General features: G+C 37.1%; 1 protein-coding gene across 1 annotated transcript in view; it reads left to right on the top strand.

The window, feature by feature from the left end:
* The window catches only part of FSIP2 (fibrous sheath interacting protein 2), a gene marked incomplete at both ends in the record, with an annotated part of 126,337 nt that overhangs the window by 13,436 nt on the left and 90,075 nt on the right, over nt 1-22,826 (top strand). The window contains 2 exons of the mRNA XM_079924127.1: nt 13,692-13,815; nt 16,200-16,289. Of these exons, the coding sequence (XP_079780253.1) occupies nt 13,692-13,815; nt 16,200-16,289 (214 nt within the window). The remainder of the gene's footprint in view (nt 1-13,691; nt 13,816-16,199; nt 16,290-22,826) is intronic.

Raw genomic sequence — 22,826 nt, forward strand, 5'->3', positions numbered from 1 at the left:
AAATCCCACTTGATTGTGGTGTGTGATCCTTATAATGTATTGTCAATTTCTACTTCTAATATTTTGTTGAGGATTTTTACATCTTAGGTTCACCAGTGATAATGCCTGTAATTTCCCTTTTTTGTTGTGTCTTTGTCTTGTTTCAGTATCAGGGTGATGCTGGTCTCCTAGAATGAGTTTAGAAGACCCTTCCTTTCTCTTTGATATTTTGGAATAGTTTGAGAAGAATAGGTGTTAACTCATCTTTAAATATTGGTAGAATTCACCAGTGAAGCCCTTAGGTCCTGCTGGTTAAACTTCATTACTGGTAATTGGTTTGTTCATATTTTCCTCCCAATTCAGTCTTGGGAGATTGTACATTTCTGGGAATGTATATTTCTTCTAGGCTGTATATTTTATTGGCATATAATTGTTCATAATAATCTCTTATCCTTTGTATTTCTGTGATGTTGGTTGTAACTTCTTCTTTTTCATTTCTGATTTATTTATTTGGGCCCTCTCTTTCTTGATGAGTCTGGCTAAAGGTTTATCAATTCTGTTTATCTTTTCAAAGAACCAGCTCTTAGTTTCATTGATATTTTCCACCTTTTTATTTTTAGTCTTTATTCCATTTATTCTGCTCTGATCGTTATGACTTGTTTCCTTCTACTAACTCTGAGTTTTGTATGTTCTTCTCTTTCTAATTCTGTTAGGTGTGGGTTAGATTCTTTATTTGAGAATTTTCTTGTTTCCTGAGGTAAGCTTGTATTGTTATAAACTTCCTTCTTAGAACTGCTTTTGCTGTGTCCCATAGATTTTGGATCATTGTGTTTCTATTTTCTTTTGTTTCCAGGTATGTTTAGTTTGATTTCTTCAGTGACCCATTGGTTGGTTAGTACCATGTTGTCTAGCCTCTACATATTTGTGTTTTTTGCACGTTTTTTCTTGTGGTGATTTCCTTGTGGTCAGAAAAGATGCTTGATATGATTTCAATCTTCTTAAACTTATTTAGATTTGTTTTGTGGCCTAACATGTGATTGATCTATGCTGGAGAATGTCCCACATGTACTTGAAAAGAATGTGTATTCTGCTGCTTTTTGATGGAATGTTATATGTATATATAAAATCCATTGGGTCTAATGTGTTATTTAATGCTAGTGTTTCCTTATTGATTTTCTGTCTGGATGATCTATCTATTTATGTAAGTGGAGTGTTATTGTCCCCTACTATTATTGTGTTACTGTCAATTTCTCCCTTTATGTTTGTTAGCATTTACTTTGTGTATTTAGGTGCTTCTATGTTGGATACATAGATACTTAAAATTGTTATATCTTCCTGGATCAATCCTTTTATCATTATGTAATATCCTTCCTTGTTTCTTGTCGCAGTCTTTGTTTTAAAGTCTATTTTGTCTGATAAAAGTACTGCTACCCCAGATTTTGTATGGAGTACTTTTTCATCCCCTTAACTTTCAGTTTGTGTGTCTTTAGATCTGAAGTGAGTCACTTGTAAGCAGCATATGTATGGGTCTTGTTTTTGTATTCATTCAGCCACTCTGTCATTTGATTGGAACATTTAGTCCATTTACATTTAAAGCAGTTATTGATATGTATGTACTTAATGCCATTTTGTTCATTGATTTGTGGTTGTTTTGTAGTTCTTTTACATTCCTTTAATCTTTTGCTCTCTTCCATTGTGACTTGATGAGCATCTTTAACATTATGCTTGGATTTGTTTCTCTTTTTTGTGTGTTTTATTATATATTTTTGGTTTGTGGTTACTGGGAGGTTCTTGTGTAAAAACCCATATATATATATGATTATTTTAGTTGATTATCTCAGATTCAAATGCATTCTAGCAACCCTACATTTTTACTCTCCCCTCCACTTTTAATGTTTTGATATATTTTACATCTTTTTGTTTTATGTATCCCTTAACTACTTATAGTGGATATAGATGATTTTACTACTTTTGTCTTTTAACTTTCCTACTAACTTTATAAGTGGTTGATTCACTGCCTTTATTGTATGCTTGCCTTTACCAATGAGATTTTTCCTTTTGTGTTTTTCATATTTCTAGTTGTGCTATTTTCTGCTTAGAGAAGTTCCTTTCACATTTCTTGTAAAGCCAGTTTAGTAGTGCTGAACTCTTAGCTTTTGCTTATCTACAAAACTTAAGAGCTGTCCTTCAGATGTGAATGATAGCCTTGCCAGGTATTCTTGGTTATAGTTTTCCCTTTCACACTTTGAATATATTGTGCCACTCTTTTCTGGTCTGCAAAATTTCTGCTGAAAAGTTAGCTCAGAGTCTTATGTGAGTCACCTTGTACATAACTAGTTGCTTTTCTCCTGCTGCTTTTACGATTCTTTAACTTCTGCCATTTTAATTATAATGTGTCTTGGTGTGGATCTCTTTGGGTTGATCTTGATTGGGTTTCTTTGTGCTTCCTAGACCTGAATGTCTATTTTCTCTCCCAGGTTAGACAAGTTTTATTCTATTTCTTCAAATAAGTTATCAGTCCCTTTCCCTCTCTCTTCTTCTTCTGGGAACCCTGTAATGCAAATGATAGTGTGGTTGATGTCCAGAGATGTCTTAAACTCTCCTTATTTTGTTGAACTCTTTTTTTTTCTTTTTTCTGTTCAGCTTGGGTGATTCCAACTACTCTGTCTTCCGGTTCACCAATCTGTTCTTCTGTATCAGCTAATCTGTTGATTCCTTCTAGTGTATTTTTTATTTTAGTTATTGTATTATTCAGTCTGTTTGATTCTTCTTTTTTTTTTAACATCTTTATTGGGGTATAATTGCTTTACAATGGTGTGTTAGTTTCTGCTTTATAACAAAGTGAATCAGTTATACATATACATATGTTCCCATATGTCTTCCCTCTTGCGTCTCCCTCCCTCCCACCCTCCCTATCCCACCCCTCCAGGCGATCACAAAGCTCCGAGCCGATATCCCTGTGCCATGCGGCTGCTTCCCACTAGCTATCTACCTTACTACGTTTGTTAGTGTGTATATGTCCATGACTCTCTCTCGCCCTGTCACAGCTCACCCTTCCCCCTCCCCATAACCTCAAGTCCGTTCTCTAGTAGGTCTGTGTCTTTATTCCTGCCTTACCCCTAGGTTCTTCATGACATTTTTTTTTTCTTAAATTCCATATATATGTGTTAGCATACGATATTTGTCTTTTTCTTTCTGACTTACTTCATTCTGTATGACAAACTCTAGGTCTATCCACCTCCTTACAAATAGCTCAATTTCGTTTCTTTTTGTGGCTGAGTAATATTCCATTGTATATATGTGCCACATCTTCTTTATCCATTCATCAGATGATGGGCACTTAGGTTGTTTCCATCTCCGGGCTATTGTAAATAGAGCTGCAATGAACATTTTGGTACATGACTCTTTTTGAATTTTGGTTTTCTCAGGGTATATGCCCAGTAGTGGGATTGCTGGGTCATATGGTAGTTCTCTTTGTAGTTTTTTAAGGAAACTCCATACTGTTCTCCATAGAGGCTGAACCAATTCACATTCCCAGCAGCGGTGCAAGAGGGTTCCCTTTTCTCCACACCCTCTCCAGCATTTATTGTTTCTAGATTTTTTGATGATGGCCATTCTGACTGGTGTGAGATGATATCTCATTGTAGTTTTGATTTGCATTTCTCTAATGATTAATGATGTTGAGCATTCTTTCATGTGTCTGTTGGCAGTCTGTATATCTTCTTTGGAGAAATGTCTATTTAGGTCTTCTGCCCATTATTGGATTGGGTTGTCTGTTTTTTTGTTATTGAGCTGCATGAGCTGCTTGTAAATTTTGGAGATTAATCCTTTGTCGGTTGCTTCATTTGCAAATATTTTCTCCCATTCTGAGGGTTGTCTTTTGGTCTTGTTTATGGTTTCCTTTGCTGTGCAAAAGCTTTGAAGTTTCATTAGGTCCCATTTGTTTATTTTTGTTTTTATTTCCATTACTCTAGGAGGTGGGTCAGAAAGGATCTTGCTGTGATTTATGTCATGTTTTCCTCTAAGAGTTTGATAGTTTCTGGCCTTACATTTAGGTCTTTAATCCATTTTGAGCTTATTTTTGTGTATGGTGTTAGGGAGTGATCTAATCTCATACTTTTACATGTACCTGTCCAGTTTTCCCAGCACCACTTATTGAAGAGGCTGTCCTTTCTCCACTGTACATTCCAGCCACCTTTATCAAAGATAAGGTGTCCATATGTGTGTGGGTTTATCTCTGGGCTTTCTATCCTGTTCCATTGATCTATCTTTCTGTTTTTGTGCCAGTACCATACTGTCTTGATTACTGTAGCTTTGTAGTATAGTCTGAAGTCAGGGAGCCTGAGTCCTACAGCTCCTCTTTTCGTTCTCAAGATTGCTTTGGCTATTCGGGGTCTTTTGTGTTTCCATACAAATTGCGAATTTTTTTCTTCTAGTTCTGTGAAAAATGCCAGTTGGAGTTTGATAGGGATTGCATTGAATCTATAGATTGCATTGGGTAGTAGAGTCATTTTCACAATGTTGATTCTTCCAATCCAAGAACATGGTATATCTCTCCATCTATTTGTATCATCTTTAATTTCTTTCATCAGTGTCTTATAATTTTCTGCATACAGGTCTTTTGTCTCCTTAGGTAGGTTTATTCCTAGATATTTTATTCTTTTTGTTGCAATGGTAAATGGGAGTATTTTCTTGATTTCACTTTCAGATTTTTCATCATTAGTATATAGGAATGCCAGAGATTTCTGTGCATTAATTTTGTATCCTGCCACTTTACCAAATTCATTGATTAGCTCTAGTAGTTTTCTGGTAGCATCTTTAGGATTCTCTATGTATAGTATCATGTCATCTGCAAACAGTGACAGCTTAACTTCTTCTTTTCCGATTTGGATTCCTTTTATTTCCTTTTCTTCTCTGATTGCTGTGGCTGAAACTTCCAAAACTATGTTGAATAAGAGTGGTGAGAGTCGGCAACCTTGTCTTCTTCCTGATCTTAGTGGAAATGCTTTCAGTTTTTCACCATTGAGGATGATGTTTGCTGTGGGCTTGTCATATATGGCCTTTATTATGTTGAGGAAAGTTCCCTCTATGCCTACTTTCTGCAGGGTTTTTATCATAAATGGGTGTTGAATTTTGTCAAAAGCTTTCTCTGCATCTATTGAGATGATCATATGGTTTTTCTCCTTCAATTTGTTAATATGGTTTATCACATTGATAGATTTGCGTATATTGAAGAATCCTTGCTTTCCTGGAATAAACCCCACTTGATCATGGTGTATTATCCTTTTAATGTGCTGTTGGATTCTGTTTGCTAGTATTTGTTGAGGATTTTTGCAACTATGTTCATCAGTGATATTGGCCTGTAGTTTTCTTTCTTTGTGACATCCTTGTCTGGTTTTGGTATCAAGATGATGGTGGCCTCGTAGAAGGAATTTGGGAGTGTTCCTCCCTCTGCTATATTTTGGAAGAGTTTGAGAAGGATAGGTGTTAGCTTTTCTCTAAATGTTTGATAGAATTCGCCTGTGAAGCCATCTGGTCCTGGGCTTTTGTTTGTTGGAAGATTTTTAATCACAGTTTCAATTTCAGTGCTTGTGATTGGTCTGTTCATATTTTCTATTTCTTCCTGATTCAGTCTTGGCAGGTTGTGCCTTTCTAAGAATTTGTCCATTTCATCCAGATTGTCCATTTTATTGGCATAGAGTTGCTTGTAGTAATCTCTCATGATCTTTTTTATTTCTGCAGTGTCAATTGTTACCTCTCCTTTTTCATTTCTAATTCTATTGAGTTGCGTCTTCTCCCTTTTTTTCTTGATGAGTCTGGCTAGTGGTTTATCTATTTTGTTTATCTTCTCAAAGAACCAGCTTTTAGTTTTACTGATCTTTGCTATTGTTTCCTTCATTTCTTTTTCATTTATTTCTGATCTGATTTTTATGATTTCTTTCCTTCTGCTAGCTTTGAGGTTTTTTTTTCTTCTTTCTCTAATTGCTTGAGGTGCAAGGTTAGGTTGTTTATTCGAGATGTTTCCTGCTTCTTAAGGTGGGCTTGTATTGCTATGAACTTCGCCCTTAGAACTGCTTTTGCTGCATCCCATAGGTTTTGGGTCGTTGTGTGTCCATTGTCATTTGTTTCTAGGTATTTTTTGATTTCCTCTTTGATTTCTTCAGTGATCACTTCATTATTAAGTAGTGTTGTTTAGCCTCCATGTGTTTGTATTTTTTACAGATCTTTTCCTGTAATTGATATCTAGTCTCATGGCGTTGTGGTCAGAAAAGATACTTGATACAATTTCAATTTTCTTAAATTTACCAAGGCTTGATTTGTGACCCAAGATATGATCTATCCTGGAGAATGTTCCATGAGCACTTGAGAAAAATGTGTATTCTGTTGTTTTTGGATGGAGTGTCCTATAAATATCAGTTAAGTCCATCTTGTTTAATGTATCATTTAAAGCTTGTGTTTCCTTATTTATTTTCATTTTGGATGATCTGTCCATGGGTGAAAGTGGGGTGTTAAAATCCCCTACTATGAATGTGTTACTGTCGATTTCCCCTTTTATGACTGTTAGTATTTGCCTTTTGTATTGAGGTGCTCCTATGTTGGGTGCATAAATATTTACAATTGTTATATCTTCTTCTTGGATCGATCCCTTGGTCATTATGTAGTGTCCTTCTTTGTCTCTTCTAATCATCCTTATTTTAAAGTCTATTTTGTCTGATATGAGAATTGCTACTGCAGCTTTCTTTTGGTTTCCATTTGCATGGAATATCTTTTTCCATCCCCTTACTTTCAGTCTGTATGTGTCTCTAGGTCTGAAGTGGGTCTCTTGTAGACAGCATATATAAGGGTCTTGTTTTTGTAGCCATTCAGCCAATCTGTGTCTTTTGGTGGGAGCATTTAGTCCATTTACATTTAAGGTAATTATCGATATGTATGTTCCTATTCCCATTTTCTAAATTGTTTTGGGTTCGTTATTGTAGGTCTTTTCCTTCTCTTGTGTTTCTTGTCTAGAGAAGTTCCTTTAGCATTTGTTGTAAAGCTGGTTTGGTGGTGCTGAACTCTCTCAGCTTTTGCTTGTCTGTAAAGGTTTTAATTTCTCCATCAAATCTGAATGAGATCCTTGCTGGGTAGAGTAGTCTTGGTTGCAGGTTTTTCTCCTTCATCACTTTCAGTATGTCCTGCCACTCCCTTCTGGCTTGTAGGGTTTCTGCTGAGAGATCAGCTGTTAACCTTATGGGGATTCCCTTGTGTGTTATTTCTTGTTTTTCCCTTGCTGCTTTTAATATGCTTTCTTTGTATTTAATTTTTGACAGTTTGATTAATATGTGTCTTGGCGTATTTCTCCTTGGATTTATCCTGTATGGGACTCTCTGTGCTTCCTGGACTTGATTAACTATTTCCTTTCCCATATTAGGGAAGTTTTCAACTATAATCTCTTCGAATATTTTCTCAGTCCCTTTCTTTTTCTCCTTCTTCTGGAACCCCTATAATTCGAATGTTGGTGCGTTTAATGTTGTCCCAGAGGTCTCTGAGACTGTCCTCAGTTCTTTTCATTCTTTTTTCTTTATTCTGCTCTGCAGTAGTTATTTCCACTATTTTATCTTCCAGGTCACTTATCCGTTCTTATGCCTCAGTTATTCTGCTATTGATCCCATCTAGAGTACTTTTAATTTCATTTATTGTGTTGTTCATCGTTGCTTCTTTCATCTTTATTTCTTCTAGGTCCTTGTTAACTGTTTCTTGCATTTTGTCCATTCTATTTCCAAGATTTTGGATCATCCTTACTATCATTATTCTGAATTCTTTTTCAGGTAGACTGCCTATTTCCTCTTCATTTGTTAGGTCTGGTGGGTTTTTATCTTGCTCCTTTATCTGCTGTGTGTTTTTCTGTCTTCTCATTTTGCTTATCTTACTGTGTTTGGGGTCTCCTTTTTGCAGACTGCAGGTTCGTAGTTCCCGCTGTTTTTTATGTCTGTCTCCAGTGGCTAAGGTTGGTTCAGTGGGTTGTGTAGGCTTCCTGGTGGAGGGGACTAGTGCCTGTGTTGTGGTGGATGAGGCTGGATCTTGTCTCTCTAGTGGGCAGGTTCACGTCTGGTGATGTGTTTTGGGGTGTCTGTGGCCTTATTATGATTTTAGGCAGCCTCTCTGCTAATGGGTGGGGTTGTGTTCCTGTTTTGCTAGTTGTTTGGCATAGGTTGTCCAGCACTGTGGCTTACTGGTCGTTGAGTGAAGCTGGGTGCTGGTGTTAAGATGGAGGTCTCTGGGAGATTTTCGCCATTTGATATTATGTGGAGCTGGGAGGTCTCTTGTGGACCAGTGTCCTGAAGTTGGCTCTCCTACCTCAGAGGCAGAGCCCTGACTCCTGGCTGGAGCACCAAGAGCCTTTCATCCACAGGGCTCAGAATAAAAGGGAGAAAAAGTAGAGAGAATTAGTAGAAGTATGAGGAAAGAAAGAAGGAAAGGAGGGAAGGAAGGAAGGAAGAAAGAAAGAAAGAAGCAAAGAAGGAAAGAAGGCAAGAAGGAAAGAAAGGAGGGAGGGAGGAAGGAAGGAAGGAGGGAAAGAAGGAAAAAAGACAGAAAGAAAGAAGATACAGTAAAAAATAAAATAAAGTATAATAAAGTTGTTGAATTACAAAATTCTTATTTAGAAAAAAAAAGGGATGGATAGAACCTTAGGACAAATGTTGGAAGCAAAGCTATACAGACAAAATCTTACACAGAAGCATACACATACACCCTCACTAAAAGAGGTAAAGGGGGAAAAATCATAAATCTTGCTGTCAGAGACCACCTCCTCAATTTGGGATGATTCGTTGTCTAAAGGAGGGAAGGAAGGAAGGAAAGAAAGAAAGAAAGAACGAAGGTAAAGTATAATAACGTTATTAAAATTAAAATTGATTATTAAGAAAAAAATTTTAAGAAAAAACCATGGACGGATAGAACCCTAGGACAAATGGTGGAAGCAAGACTATACAGACAAGATCTCACACAGAAGCATACACATACACATTCACAAAAAGAGGAAAAGGGGAAAAAATCATAGATCTTGCTCTCGAAGCCCGCCTCCTCAATTTGGGATGACTCGTCTATTCATGTATTCCACAGAGGCAGGTACATCAAGTTGATTGTGGAGCTTTAATCTGCTGTTTCTTAGGCTGCTGGGAGAGATTTCCCTTTCTCTTCTTTGTGCTCACAGCTCACAGGGGCTCAGCTTTGGATTTGGCCCTGCCTCTGTGTGTAGGTCGCTGGAGGGCGTCTGTTTTTTGCTCAGACAGGACGGGGTTAAAGGAGCCGCTGATTTGGGGGCTCTGGCGCACTCAGGCCGGCGGGGAGGGAGGGGCATGGAGTGCGGGGCGGGCCTGCGGCGGCAAAGGCAGACGTGACTTTGCACCAGCCTGAGGCCCGCCGTGCGTTCTCCCGGGGAAGTTGTCCCTGGATCCCGGGAACCTGGCAGTGGCGGGCTGCACAGGCTCCACGGAAAAAGGGGTGTGGAGAGTGACCTGTGCTCGCACACAGGCCCCTTGGTGGCGGCAGCAGCAGCCTTAGCGTCTCCCGCCCGTCTCTGGGGTCCGCGCTTTTAGCCGCGGCTCGCGCCCGTCTCTGGGGTCCGCGCTTTTAGCCGCGGCTCGCGCCCGTCTTTGGGGTTCGCGCTTTTAGTCACGGCTCGCGCCCGTCTCTGGGGCTCCTTTAAGCAGCGCTCTTAAACCCATCTTCTCGCGCACCAGGAAACAAAGAAAGAAGAAAAAGTCTCTTGCCTCTTCGGCAGGTGCAGACTTTTCCCCGGACTCCCTCCCGGCTAACCATGGTGCACTAACCCCTTCAGGCTATGTTCAAGCCGCCAAACCCCTGTCCTCTCCCTGCGCTCCGTTGGAAACCGAAACCCGAGCCTCAGAGCCTCAGTTCGCAGCCCCGCCCGCCCCGGCGGGTGAGCAGACAAGCCTCTAGGGCTGGTGAGTGCCTGGTCGGCACCGATTCTCTGTGCGGGAATCTCCCCGCTTTGCCCTCTGCACCCGTTGCTGTGCACTCCTCCGCGGCTTCGAAACTCCCCCCTCCGCCTCCCACAGTCTCCGCCCGCGAAGGGGCTTCCTAGTGTGTGGAAACTTTTCCTCCTTCACAGCTCCCTCCCACTGGTGCAGGTGTCGTCCCTATACTTTTGTCTCTGTTTTTTCTTTTTTTTTCTTTTGCCCTACCCAGGTACGTGGGGAGGTCTGAGGTCTTCTGCCAGCCTTCAGTAGGTGTTCTGTAGGAGTTGTTCCACGTGTAGATGTATTTCTGGTGTATCTGTGGGGAGGAAGGTGATCTCCGCGTCTTACTCTTCCGCCATCTTCCCACTTCCACCTGATTCTTCTTTATGTTTTCTAACTCTTGTTGAACTTCTCACTGTTCATCTTCTTCTGTGTTCCTTGAGTGTGTTTATGACCATTACCTTGAACTCAATTTTATCAGATAAATTGTTTATCTCCACTTTATTTAGTTCTTTTTCTGAAGTTTTGTTTTTGTTTGGAACATATTGCTCTCTCTCCTCATTTTGCCTAATTCTTTGTGTTTATTTCTGTGTATTAGGTAGATTAGTTACATTTCCCAATCTTGAAGAAGTGTCCTTATATAGGTACCATCCTATGACGCCCAGCAGCACACTCCCCTCTGGTCGTGAGAGCTCTATGCTCTAGGAGTGTCCCCTATGGGGGCTGCATGGGCTCTTCTCTTCTGCAGTTGCAGGGCTGACTACTTTGGTGCGCCAGTAGGCAGGGCTGGCCCCTGGTCTGGTTGGCTACCAGGCCGTGCCTCATGTGATGGCTGCCTGCCCACTGGTGGACATAGCTGGGTCCTGGTGCAGCTGGTTACAAGGCCCAGGGAGTCCCATGTCTCATGCCAGCCAACTGGTGGGCAAAGCATGTCCTGGTGAGGCTGGCTATGGGGCCTCTGGTGGCTGGGTTAGGAACTAGTCACCTGTTGGGAGATGGTGGGTCACAGTGAGGCTGGTTGTATGGCCCAGGTGGATCCCAGGACTGGTGCCAGCTCCCTGGTGAGAAGATCATCCCCCAGTGCTAATAAGCTAGAGGGAGGATTCCAAAATGGCACTTGCCAGCACTGGTGTCTTCATAGTAGAACAAGTCTCCCAAAATGGCTACCACCAGCATCTCCATCCCCAAAGGGAATGCCAGCTGCCTCCTATCTCTCCAGGAGTCTCTCCAAGATGAACAAGTTGGTCTGACCCAGGCTTCTTTCAACTTACTGCCTCTGTACTGGGACTTAGAACATGTGAGATTTACATGTGCCCTTTAAGAACAGAGTCACTATTTCCTACAGCCCTCTGGTTCTCCCATACACAAGCCCTGCTGACCTTCAAAGCCAGATGTTCTTGAGGTTCGTCTTCTTGGTGCAGGACCCCCTGGCTGGGGAGCCTGATGTTGAGCTTGGACCTCTTTCTCCTTGGGAAGAACCTCTGCAATTGTGATTATCCTCTTGTGGATACCCCAAGGATACCCCAAGCTACCCCAAGGTGTGGCTCTTGACTATACCTCACCTCTTCCTCTCCTACCCATCTCATTGTGGTTACTTCTTTATAGCTTTAGTTGTGGAAAATCTTTTCTGCTAGTCTTCATGTCATTCTCACAGTTTCCCTGCAGATAGTTTTAATTTCGGTGTGCCCATGGAAGGAGGTGAGCTCAGGGTCTTGCTACTCTGCCATCTTGGCCACAGCCTCTCATTTTGTAATTTTCTTTTTCTCTCAGTGTTTCTTTTTAGATGGTTTCTTTTTCTGAACATGTATTAATTAATCTCTTTCCCTGCAATATCTACTCTGCCATTAATGCATCCATTGCATTACTCATCTCACACATTAAAAAAAAAATTGATTTGGGCCCTTTTTATATCTTCCGTGTCTCTTGTTTACCTTGTAAATATATGGAATGTAGTTATGTTATCTGTTTTTTTTTAATTCAAGTATAGTTAATTTACAAGTCGTGTTAGGTTCAAGTGTGCAACAGTGATTCAGTTGTACATATATAAGTATATCTAGATAGATGCTTTTTCTGATTCTTTTCCATTATAGGTTATTACAAGATACTGCATATAGTTCCCTGTGCTATAGATCAAGTCCTTGTTGTTTACCTATTTTATATATAATAGTGTATGTATATGTTAATCCCAAACTCCTAATTTATCTCTGCACCCACTCTCTGCTATCCCCTTTGGTAACCATAAGTTTGTTTTCTATGTCTGTTGAGTCTATTGCTGCTTTGTAAATAAGTTCATTTGTATCATTTTTTTAGATTCCACATGTAAGTGATATGATATTTGTCTTTCTCTGACTTACTTCACTTATGTGATGATCTCTAGGTCCATCCATGTTGCTGCAAATGGCATTATGTAATTCTTTTTTATGGCTGAGTAATATTCCATTGTATTTATTTATATATATATATATGTATATATATATATACCACATCTTCTTTATCCATTCCTATGTTGATGGACATTTAGGTTGCTTCCATGTCCTGACTGTTGTAAATAGTGCTGCAGTGAGCATTGGGGTGCATGTATCTTTCCAAATTAGAGTTTTCTCCAGATATATGCCCAGAAGTAGGATTGTGGCATCATATGATAACTCTATTTTTAGTTTATCTATTTTAATGTTATCTTTAATTCTAACAGCTGTATCATTTCTGGATCATTTTTGATTGATTACTCACTTTATGGGTCTGTGCTTCTTTATATGCTTGGTATTCTTTGATTAGATGCCAGATATCGTGAATTTTATATTGTGTGTGCTGAATAGTTTCAGCTTTTTATAAATATTCCTTAGCTTTTTTTCTTGAATGTAGATAGGTAGTTTATTTGGAAATGGTTTGATTTTTATAGGTCTTGCTTTTTAATAGTTGTTAGATGGGGCCAGAACCATGTTTAATCTGGGACTAGTTATTCCCCACTACTGAGGCAACATTTTAGTACTCTACCCAGTGCCCTACGACTTACAGAATTTTTCTGGGGTGGCTGGTGAGAATAGGCATCATAGGTAGGTGCCAAGTACTGTTTTATTGAATCTTTTGGGATGATCCTGTCTTTGGTCTTGGATTGTCTCCTCACATACACATAGTGATCCATTCCATTGCTGACTACTTTAGGAAATTCTCTGAGGATTTCTGGGTGATTTCCTCTGTGCAGCTATCTCTTTTCTGGCACATCCAGTATCAATATTAGTCCAGAGATTTACAGAGAGAAGTCAAATTTCATGTATGATATTACATTTACCTATAATATAATATATACAATTATGTATTATTATAATATAATATAATATATATATTATATTATTATTATATATTATTATATATATAACAATATATTATTATAATATATAATTATATATAATATATAATATAATAGGCCTGAGTGACTCTTGGTTAAGGAATCCTCCAACTGAAGATGATTTGAAATTGCCTAAACTCACCAGGAGAGCAATGCATTGAGATGCTATCTGATCTGAAACTAGACACCCTGAAGGTGTGCAGTGAGATAAGTTGCATCTAAGGGTTAAATATATTCTTCATGTGTGGAAATTTACCCCTTACTACCCTCCCAAATTTGTACTCAGAATAACCTTACAAGTCATAAGGCTTGCTCATTTCCAACATACTCTCACATTTTAAATATTTATTTGTATTTCTAAACAGCAAGTTGATGTTAACCAATATACTTCTTTAATATTTTAGAAACAAGCCCTTCTAGAGAAAAAAATGGCTTATCATTTACAAAAAATGCAAGAAAGTGGCATTAAAAGAGAAGATATGAAGAAAAATACAATTGATTACAGAGAACAAGATGGACCACATGAATGTGAGAACATTAAGGGCTGATGTAGCTATGTAGAAAGTGCTTGTCTGTGTATTTATGTAAAAGATCCTTTTACAAAACTCTGTTTGCTCACGTTTGCTACCTGCTTTGTGCCAGCGAAGGGTTCTAGGCATTTCCCTATAATAGTTCAAGTTGAAAAGTAGACATACATGTAAAAATTAAAATAACCTTATCAAGTGGTTCAGCAGACAGGCTTGCCTATATTGCAGTTCTAACCAACTTCCCTATACTTAATGTATTTTTTGCTACTGAAACCTTAAAAATTTGTAAGATAATTGCTATCACATATCAACATGGTGTTCTACTATTTTGCCAGCCATAAAGAATAGACAGTACCAGAAAAGAACACAGGGAAGAAGGAAAGGAGGAGGTAGAGAAAGATAGAAAGTAACAAAGAAAGGAAAAAAAGGGAAGAAATGAAAGTTTAAAGGAAGAACATCAAGTCATTACTTTGTTATGCCCAGTATCTACCAGCTTCCTTTTATTTTTAACATTTTAAGACTATAGTAGGATTTATTAAATTAATTAATGATATTAAAATTTCATGGCCAGAATACAAAAATGTAGACTTGTTTTAATTATCTGTGACTAAATGTATCAGGAAAGAAGATAATAATCTTCCATGAGTTATCATCATAGCATCCGATCAATCCTATCTCTGTCCCATCAATCCTGTTTCTATGTGAGAGCCTCCCTTTGTCACTTAAGTATATTACTAACTAGTCTCCATTGGCTCTTATTTTTACCTACTTCAGATCCATTTTTTACACTGCTACATAATTACATGTAAAACTCTGTTCTAGTTTTTTTCTCCTGGCCTCAAAACTTAAAGATCCCCATTACCTCTTAAATGAAGCTCAGACTTCTTAGACAACCATTCATCACCATCTAGAGTCAAACCCAAACCTAACTATTTCACATTACCTCCTTGAATAAGGCAGATATGATCTAGGGGTGATATGCTTAGGCTCTAGAGCCAAACTGCTGAAGTCAAAGTCCTGCTTTACCATTGTCTAGCCATGTAAATAGCTTGAACAAAATTATTTAACCTCTTTGAATCACAGTTGCATCATCTGAGAAGAAAATACTCCTAAATCCCATAAAGAGCCCAAGAGTTCTAGCCCATAGTAAGCATTCAATTAATTTCATTGTCTAATCAAACGAGACTGCTGACCGTTCCTAAAACACAAGTGAACTTTTATACTTCTGCGCCTCTCTTTATCCAAGTTTCTAGCCTGGAATGACATGCTCACTGTCCATCTCTGTAACTCCTACAATTCTTTAAGCTCCACTGTAAGTGACACTACAAAAAGTCTTTCTTGATAACTGTAATTGGAAGATACCTGTCCTTCGAATCACTTATAGTACTTTGTATTATTCTTAATACATGTATTCCATACTTCCCACTGTCTTAATTACCTATTATATTGTAACTCCCACCTTTCTGTTTCACAGAGCACCTAGTATTGTATGTATATATGTATATCTTTGTGTGTGTTTGTATACATGCATGCTTACTGAATGGACTATTCAGTCTATTCAGCTCATTGAGATAATGATAGCAATTTCATCCTTCAAAAAAGAAATCACTTTAGAAACTATATACATCCCTGCATCAACAACCATTGATTTTCTCATTTAATAGGAAAAGAGTTTCAAGAAGACATTTTTAAACACTTGTTGCCTCAAATCCCTTTTTTTGAAGAAGTGGGATATAAATTAATTTATTTTATCAAGGTGACAAATGAAATTGAATTATTCCTCTGTAGTAATATTGTCATCTTCCACCAAGTAGATAGCTTCCAGAGGGACAGAGAGAATAAGAGAGGACAGGAACATTGGGTGAACCTGCTCCAATGAGAAGACAGATCACTCTCACATTTGACAGCCTTAATGAAAACCCATTGAGCGCACATGCTGTGAGGATCCTTTGCCCTCCTAAATGGTTAGAAATGGGAACTATAATTTCCTTTATCACAAAGGAGGAATATGTATATGGTTGTTTATGCTAGGCTGTGAGGTACATTCAAGAGTTGCAATTGTCACTGTGGGCTGGTGGGTCTCCAGCCAGTAGCTATATTGGTATCCATCTCTACAAAGACGAAATGGCGTGTTACAGTTGAGCCAGGTATAGCTTTTCTCTCTGTCAGAGGAAAATTCTGTCCTTCTATCTTTTAACTTGAAAGGATAATATTTGAAGAGTAATCGTTTTTCACATTCCTCCATCTTCTCCAATACCTCCCCACAATCCTAAATAGAAATTAGCATATAGGCTCACTTCCTATTGGGCATGAAAAGAGAGCCTGTCTTGGGTAATTCTGTGATCATCATTATTAAAAATAAATGTTTTGTTGCATTTTTTTAAGCTTATTCTCCAAAGAAGAAAAAGAAGAGTAATGATGACATAAAGATAATTTATCCTCTTGATGACCAGAAAGCAAATAAAGGAGCATATGGTAATTTAATATTGTGATAAGAAATATTAAATAGTATTTTTGGGAAAGACTGAATTTGGATGGCCTTTTTTGCTTAAGTTCAGATAATTCCTCTGTTCTTTGGTGTCAAATGACAGATTTAGAGTGATGCTTACAAACAATGATATAACCTCTATTGCTTTCAGAATTTCATCTCAAGTTACAGATTTAGTGTTCTAAACTTATCATTTTAGACAAATTAAATGGTCTATTGCTGCTGAATGAAAAATACATGGACGTAACAAATTGCAAGATAATTTTTATATTGCTCGAAATGATTTTTAAAAACTCTGAAACGCAAGAGGGAGGGGATATGGGGATATATGTATACGTATAGCTGACTCACTTCGTTATACAGCAGCAACTAACCCAACAATATAAAGCAATTATACTCCAATAAAGATGTTAAAAAAAAGAAAAAAAACTCTGAAGTGAGTCAGAAATTAAGTTTATGTACATTCACTCAACCCACTAGGGACCCCAGTGAAATATCACTTTCTTTATTTATATCATTCTATGTTACTTCATGTTGTCCATTAGAGCTCATTGGATTAGACCAGAACCCAAACAACAGCATAAATATCCTCCAAATAATATACTATCAAAAGTATAAGACTGGGCTTCCTGGTGGCGCGGTGGTTGAGAGTCCGCCTGCCGATGCAGGGGACGCGGGTTCGTGCCCCGCTCCGGGAGGATCCCGCGTGCCGCAGAGCGGCTGGGCCCATGGGCCGTGGCCGCTGGGCCTGCGCGTCCGGAGCCTGTGCTCCGCGGCGGGAGAGGCCACAACAGTGAGAGGCCCGCATACCAAAAAAAAAAAAAAAAAAAAAGACTGTTAGAAATTGAGCAATATGAATTCTTCTCCCATATTAAATTTCCAGGGAAAAATTAAAGTATAAAAATTAAATCCCTTTGTCTTTATCAGTTAAATTCTAAAGAAAAAGTTTAAAATCTTTTCTTCCCTGACTGTGTAATTTGATTAGTCTCATAAAGTCTCTGGGATAAGATACGGTTAGCTGAGGCTGTCTTCCACTCAGGACTACTGAGGTTTACTTAATTCAGCTCTAAGCTTTAAAGACCAAAGATTTTTGAAGTCCAAAGATTTTTTGGTCCCATTTTTAAAGTCCGAAGATTTTTTAAATAAAATATCAAAGAGTTACTTACAACACATACAATTGTGACAACACAAGCCACATATCTACTAAATGTAGACAATAAAACTAAATTCTCAGTCTCTAAAGCAGTTATCTCATGCAGATGGTCTTCTAAAAGTCTAGTGTTGAATGCAGGCCAGACTGGTCTTACTGATGTCAAAAAAATCTCAGTGTTATTGGAGGAAAGGATGATAGATGGAAAATATGATTTTCAGCCTCACTAAGGTACCACTCTATCTGTGACAGTTGTCCAGGTATCAAAACTATAAATTTAATTAAGCATAGTTGGGAGACAAAGATGAATTCTAAAACTATATTAATACATATCTGGAGGGGAGAGGATCTATTTCTACCCTCTAAGAGATTGGCAAGTGAATCATTCTTGTTTTGTGTGAATTTTAGAAATGTACAGTAGTGATATCACAATTCATTATATATTAAAAGTGCCCCTCTTTCCCATTCACCATAATCAAACCTCCTTAGTTTCCATCTCATCACTGAACTGAGTATGAACTCCATACAGTGTCACAACCTTTACACTCTTATGGGCAGTCTGCCTCCACGTTTTATAATTGGCAACTATCCAGAGTTCAGAGGCCAGAATTCTCTATAGTTCCTGCTTCTGATCTTGTCTCTGTATTTTTTCATTCTCATAAAAAGATCCTGAGGTAATTTATTTTGGATTTTAAATTACCCTAAAGCAAAATGGAATTTTTTTATATAATTGCATGAATTTTAACACACGTATGAATTAGTATGACCTTTACCACAATCATGTGAGAACATTTACAACATTCCAAAAATGTCCTTTTGCAGTCACACCGCCTTCTCTCCCACTAATAAGCCCAGGCAACCACTGATATGTTCTCCATCACTATAGTTCTTTTTCCTTTGGAAAATGCCTTGTAAATGGAATCATATCGTATTTGATCTTTTGATAATTGCTCCTTTCAGCATGCCTTTGAAATTCTTTCAAATTATTTCATTTGTCAATAGTTGACTCTTTTTTATTGCTGAGTAGTAGTCCATTGTGTGTATGTACCAGGTTTATTTATGTATACATCAGTTGAAGGAAATTTGGTTGTTTCCAGATTTTGGTGATTATGAATAGAAAGATCAGAAGTATACATTAAGCTTTTTGTGTGAACAAGGAATTGTTGTATATGTTTAAGTTTATAAAGAATTGCCCAACTGTTTTCCAGAGTGGCTTTAGCATTTTGCATTCCCTGTTTGCTGTGCATCCTTGTAACTGTTGGTATTATCAGTACTTTTTATTTTAATCATTCTAATAGATGTAATGGTATCTCATTGTGGTTTTCATTTGTATTTGCCTGATGGCTAATGATGATGAATATCTTTTCATATGCTGTTTGCCTTTTGTAAATCCTGCCTGGTGAAGTATCTGTTGAAGCTTTTTGCTCTGTTGAGTTTTGGGAGTTATTTGTATATTCTGAATATAAGTATTTTTCAGGTGTGACTTGCAAATATTTTCTCTCAGTCTGTAACTTGCCTTTTAATTTTCTGTTTCTGTTTCTGATTGATCAGTGTGTCTCCCCCTTTGCCCATATTGCTCTGTCTTTGATTACTGTAGCTTGTTATTAAAATGTAGCATAATTCCAGCAACTTTACTTTTCTTCAAAATTTTTATGGAGATTTTAATTCATTTGCCTGAGTATAAACTTTATACTCAGCTTTACTGCAAAAATTATGCCAGGATTTTTGAATGAAGTATATTAAATCAATCTATAGATCGATTTAAGGGGGAAAGAAATTTTTACAGGGTCCTTCCAATCAAGGACTTTTAGGTAGTCCTTGATTTCTTTCATAAGTGTTTTGTAGTTTTCAGTATAGAAATCTTGTATATGTTGTTATGTGTATACATAAGTGCTTCATTTTTGGTACTGTTGTACATGGTATTTTTAAAGTTTGATTTCCAATTGTTCATGGCTATTGTTTTTACTATGTCTCTTTGTACAGACTTTTTAGTGGTTGTTCTAAGTAACAGTGTACTTACTTAGCTTATCACAGTCAACCCTAACTAGATATTCTACTTCTTTATGTAGAATGTGGAAACCTTACCACTATATATGCCTCCTTACTCCTCTCCCCTTTGTTATAATGATCTTATGTATTACATCTACATATACCAAACAGCCACTCAGAGTAATCATCATTTAAATGACTAAATAGGGGAAGAACAGCCTATCATATTTACTCAAATTTGGTCGCCCATTAATTCCTGATGTTTCTGGTCCCATGTTTCTTTCTGGTATCATTTTCCTTCAGTCTGTAGAACTTCCCTTAGCATCTCTTTTAGAACAAATTATCTGGCACTGAATTATCTTAGTTTTCCTTCACCTGAGAGTATTTTTATTTTACCTTCATTCCTGAATTATACTATTTACCCTTGATATCGAATTATAAGTTGTCAGGCTTTTTTTTTTCCCCAAAAAAACTTTAAAACTGTTGTTCTCCAGGGTTCTGATGGACATAGATAACATTATTAAGGTATTTTACTATAATTGGTATGATATTGTATACAGTGTTTTGTGACTTGCTTTTTATACTCAGCATTATATTTCAAAAGTTTTACCTATGTATTGTCTGACATTTTACTTCCTTTCAGTACTAATCCTATCCCATTGTGTGAATATCCCATTGTGTAAATATACCACAATTTAATATGTTTTTCTTTTGGTGGAAGTATCGGTTATTTGAACAATATTTCACCATTCTATACATATATATCTCCTGGTATTCATGGACAGGTGATTCTTTAGGGGTTATATGCCTCGATATGGGATTTCTGGGTCATGTTCCCTCTTCTGAGAAATTATGTTTTCAAATCTCTTGTCCATTTTCCTATTGGGTTATTTTTCTTTCTTTTACAGATTTGAAAGATTTTTTTGGTCACACATTCTATTATATACATATATACGGTATAGCAATATCTTCTTCCAATTTGTAATATGTTTCTATTCTTTTTTTATCTTTTGATGTACAGAAGTTCTTAGTTCAGTATAATAAAATGTTACATTTTTCCTTATAGTTTGTATATTTTGTTACTTTTTATTTGAGGTTCATTTCTATGAGTTCTCTTTGATATGGCAAAGACATTAATCTTTTGTCTTATTTGTGGCACATATTTCCATAATTTTGTTAATGACTTTTTTTAGGCTTATTAAGCATTTCAAACATAAGCAAAAACCAACAGAATCTTTATGTGCCTATCTTTCAGCTTCAGCAACTCCTGGACAGTTTTGTTTTGTCTATGCCCTCAACTTCTCCCTGCTGCCATATTGTTTTAAAGCACATCCCACACATATTATTTCATCCATCAACATATCAGTATGTACCTAAAAGATAAGGATTATTTTTTTAATGCGTAAGCACAATACCATGATCACATTGCACAAATAATAATTCCTTAATGTAATCAAATATCTAATTACAATTCAGCTTTCCAGTAATCTCATAAATGTCACAAAAGTATTTTGACGTTACTTTGAATCTACATTGACACATACTGCGATAGTTTGTATGTCTTTTGAGTCTTTTAATCTATAGGTTCTCCTTCCATATATTCCTCTCTTTCCCTCCCTCCCTTCCTCCTCTTCTTTAAAATTAGTTTATTTGTTGAAGAAATTGAGTTGCTTGTCTTGTTGAGCTCCTCAGTTACTGAATTTTTGCTGATTGCATCTATATGGTATATGTTATTTCTTCTGTATTTCCTGTAAAGTATTAGTTAAATCTATGCACTTTCAGGTTCAGTTTCTTTAGCAAGACTGATGCATACATGATGGTGTATCTTTCCATCAAGAGACACATAATATTGCATTGTCTTTCTCTTTGTGATATTAGCAGCCATTTATGTTCAAGGCCTTGATCCACACATTAATTATGCATTAAAAAATTGGGATATTTTTCCTTCTTCGTAAACTAGCTAGAAAATTTCTAATAAAAAGAAACTTTCCCCCAACTACTATTTGGTTACTTTGTGATACAGGATACTTGAGAAAAGCAGACTGATGCTTAATATTTTACCATCATTTATTAGTTTTCAAAATAATGTATTGTTTCAGTAGCATCTTCTAACAGTGAGCAATTAGTTTTGTTTCATTATGAATTCACAGATTTATATAAATTTTATGTGCTTAAAATTTTCTATTACTGTGCTTACTAATGTTGAAATTGTGACAGCTCTGGCCAGTGAGGGCCCCTTCAAGATAACTTTCGAGTCCTTTTTGACACAACCCTAGTGATTTTTGTTAGCTTCCTTGCTATCTGAGAAGACTGGACTATCCAGTCTTACCTTGAACACATTCAGTTGTTTCAACACCAGTGAGTTTCATTGGTATCTTTGAGAAGATGAAGTAATCATATATTGTTGGACCTATTTCTGGACATGCTCTTTTCTTTTATTGGTCTATTTGTCCTTATGTGAGTATATTCAATAGCATTCTCATAATTACTGTAGCTTTATAATAAGTCTTGAAATTTGGCAGTTTGAGTTCTCCAACATTTGTTGTTCTTCTAAGTTGACTTGGTTGTTCTAGGGCCTTTGCATTTCCACAGAAATTTTATTTTTTTTATTTAAGTATAGTAGATTTACAATATTGCAATAGTTTCAGGTGTACAGCATAATGATTCAGGGGTTTTTTTGGCAGATTATATTCCATTATAGGTTATTACAAGATATTGAGTATAATTCCCTGTGCTATACAGTAAATCCTTGTTGCTTATCTCTTTTATGAATATAGTGTGTATCCATTAATCCAATACTAATTTGTCCCTTCCTTATTCCCTCTCCCCTTTGGTAATCATTAAGTTTGTTTTCTAAGTCTGTGAGTCCATTTCTCTTTTGTATAGATTCATTTGTATTATTTTTTAGATTCCACATATAAGTGATATATAGTATTTGTCTTTCTGTGTCTGACTTAATGCACTAAGCGTAATATTCTCTAGGTCCATCCATGTTACTGCAAACAGCAATATTTCATTATTTTTTATGGTCGCCTAATATTCCGTGTGTGTGTATACACATACATGATACACCACATCTTCTTAAGCCAATCATTTTTTGATGGGCACTTGGGTTATTTCCATGTCTTGACTACTGTAAATAGCAGTGCTGTGAACATTGGCATGTATGTATCTTTTCAGCTCTCCAGTTTCTACAACATAGTCAGCTGGGATTTTATTTGGGTTCACCTTTCATTTCTTTTTCTTGCTGGCCAGGACCTCCAGAACAGTGCTGAACAAAATGGTGATTGTGTACATCCTGATCTTGTTCTAAAATATAAGGCCAAGTGATCAATATAAATTAGAATATAGTTCTGGAGATTTGAAGATAGCTTTTATCAAAGGA

This window comes from Stenella coeruleoalba, assembly GCF_951394435.1.
Source record: "Stenella coeruleoalba genome assembly, chromosome: 6".
NCBI lineage: Eukaryota > Metazoa > Chordata > Mammalia > Artiodactyla > Delphinidae > Stenella > Stenella coeruleoalba.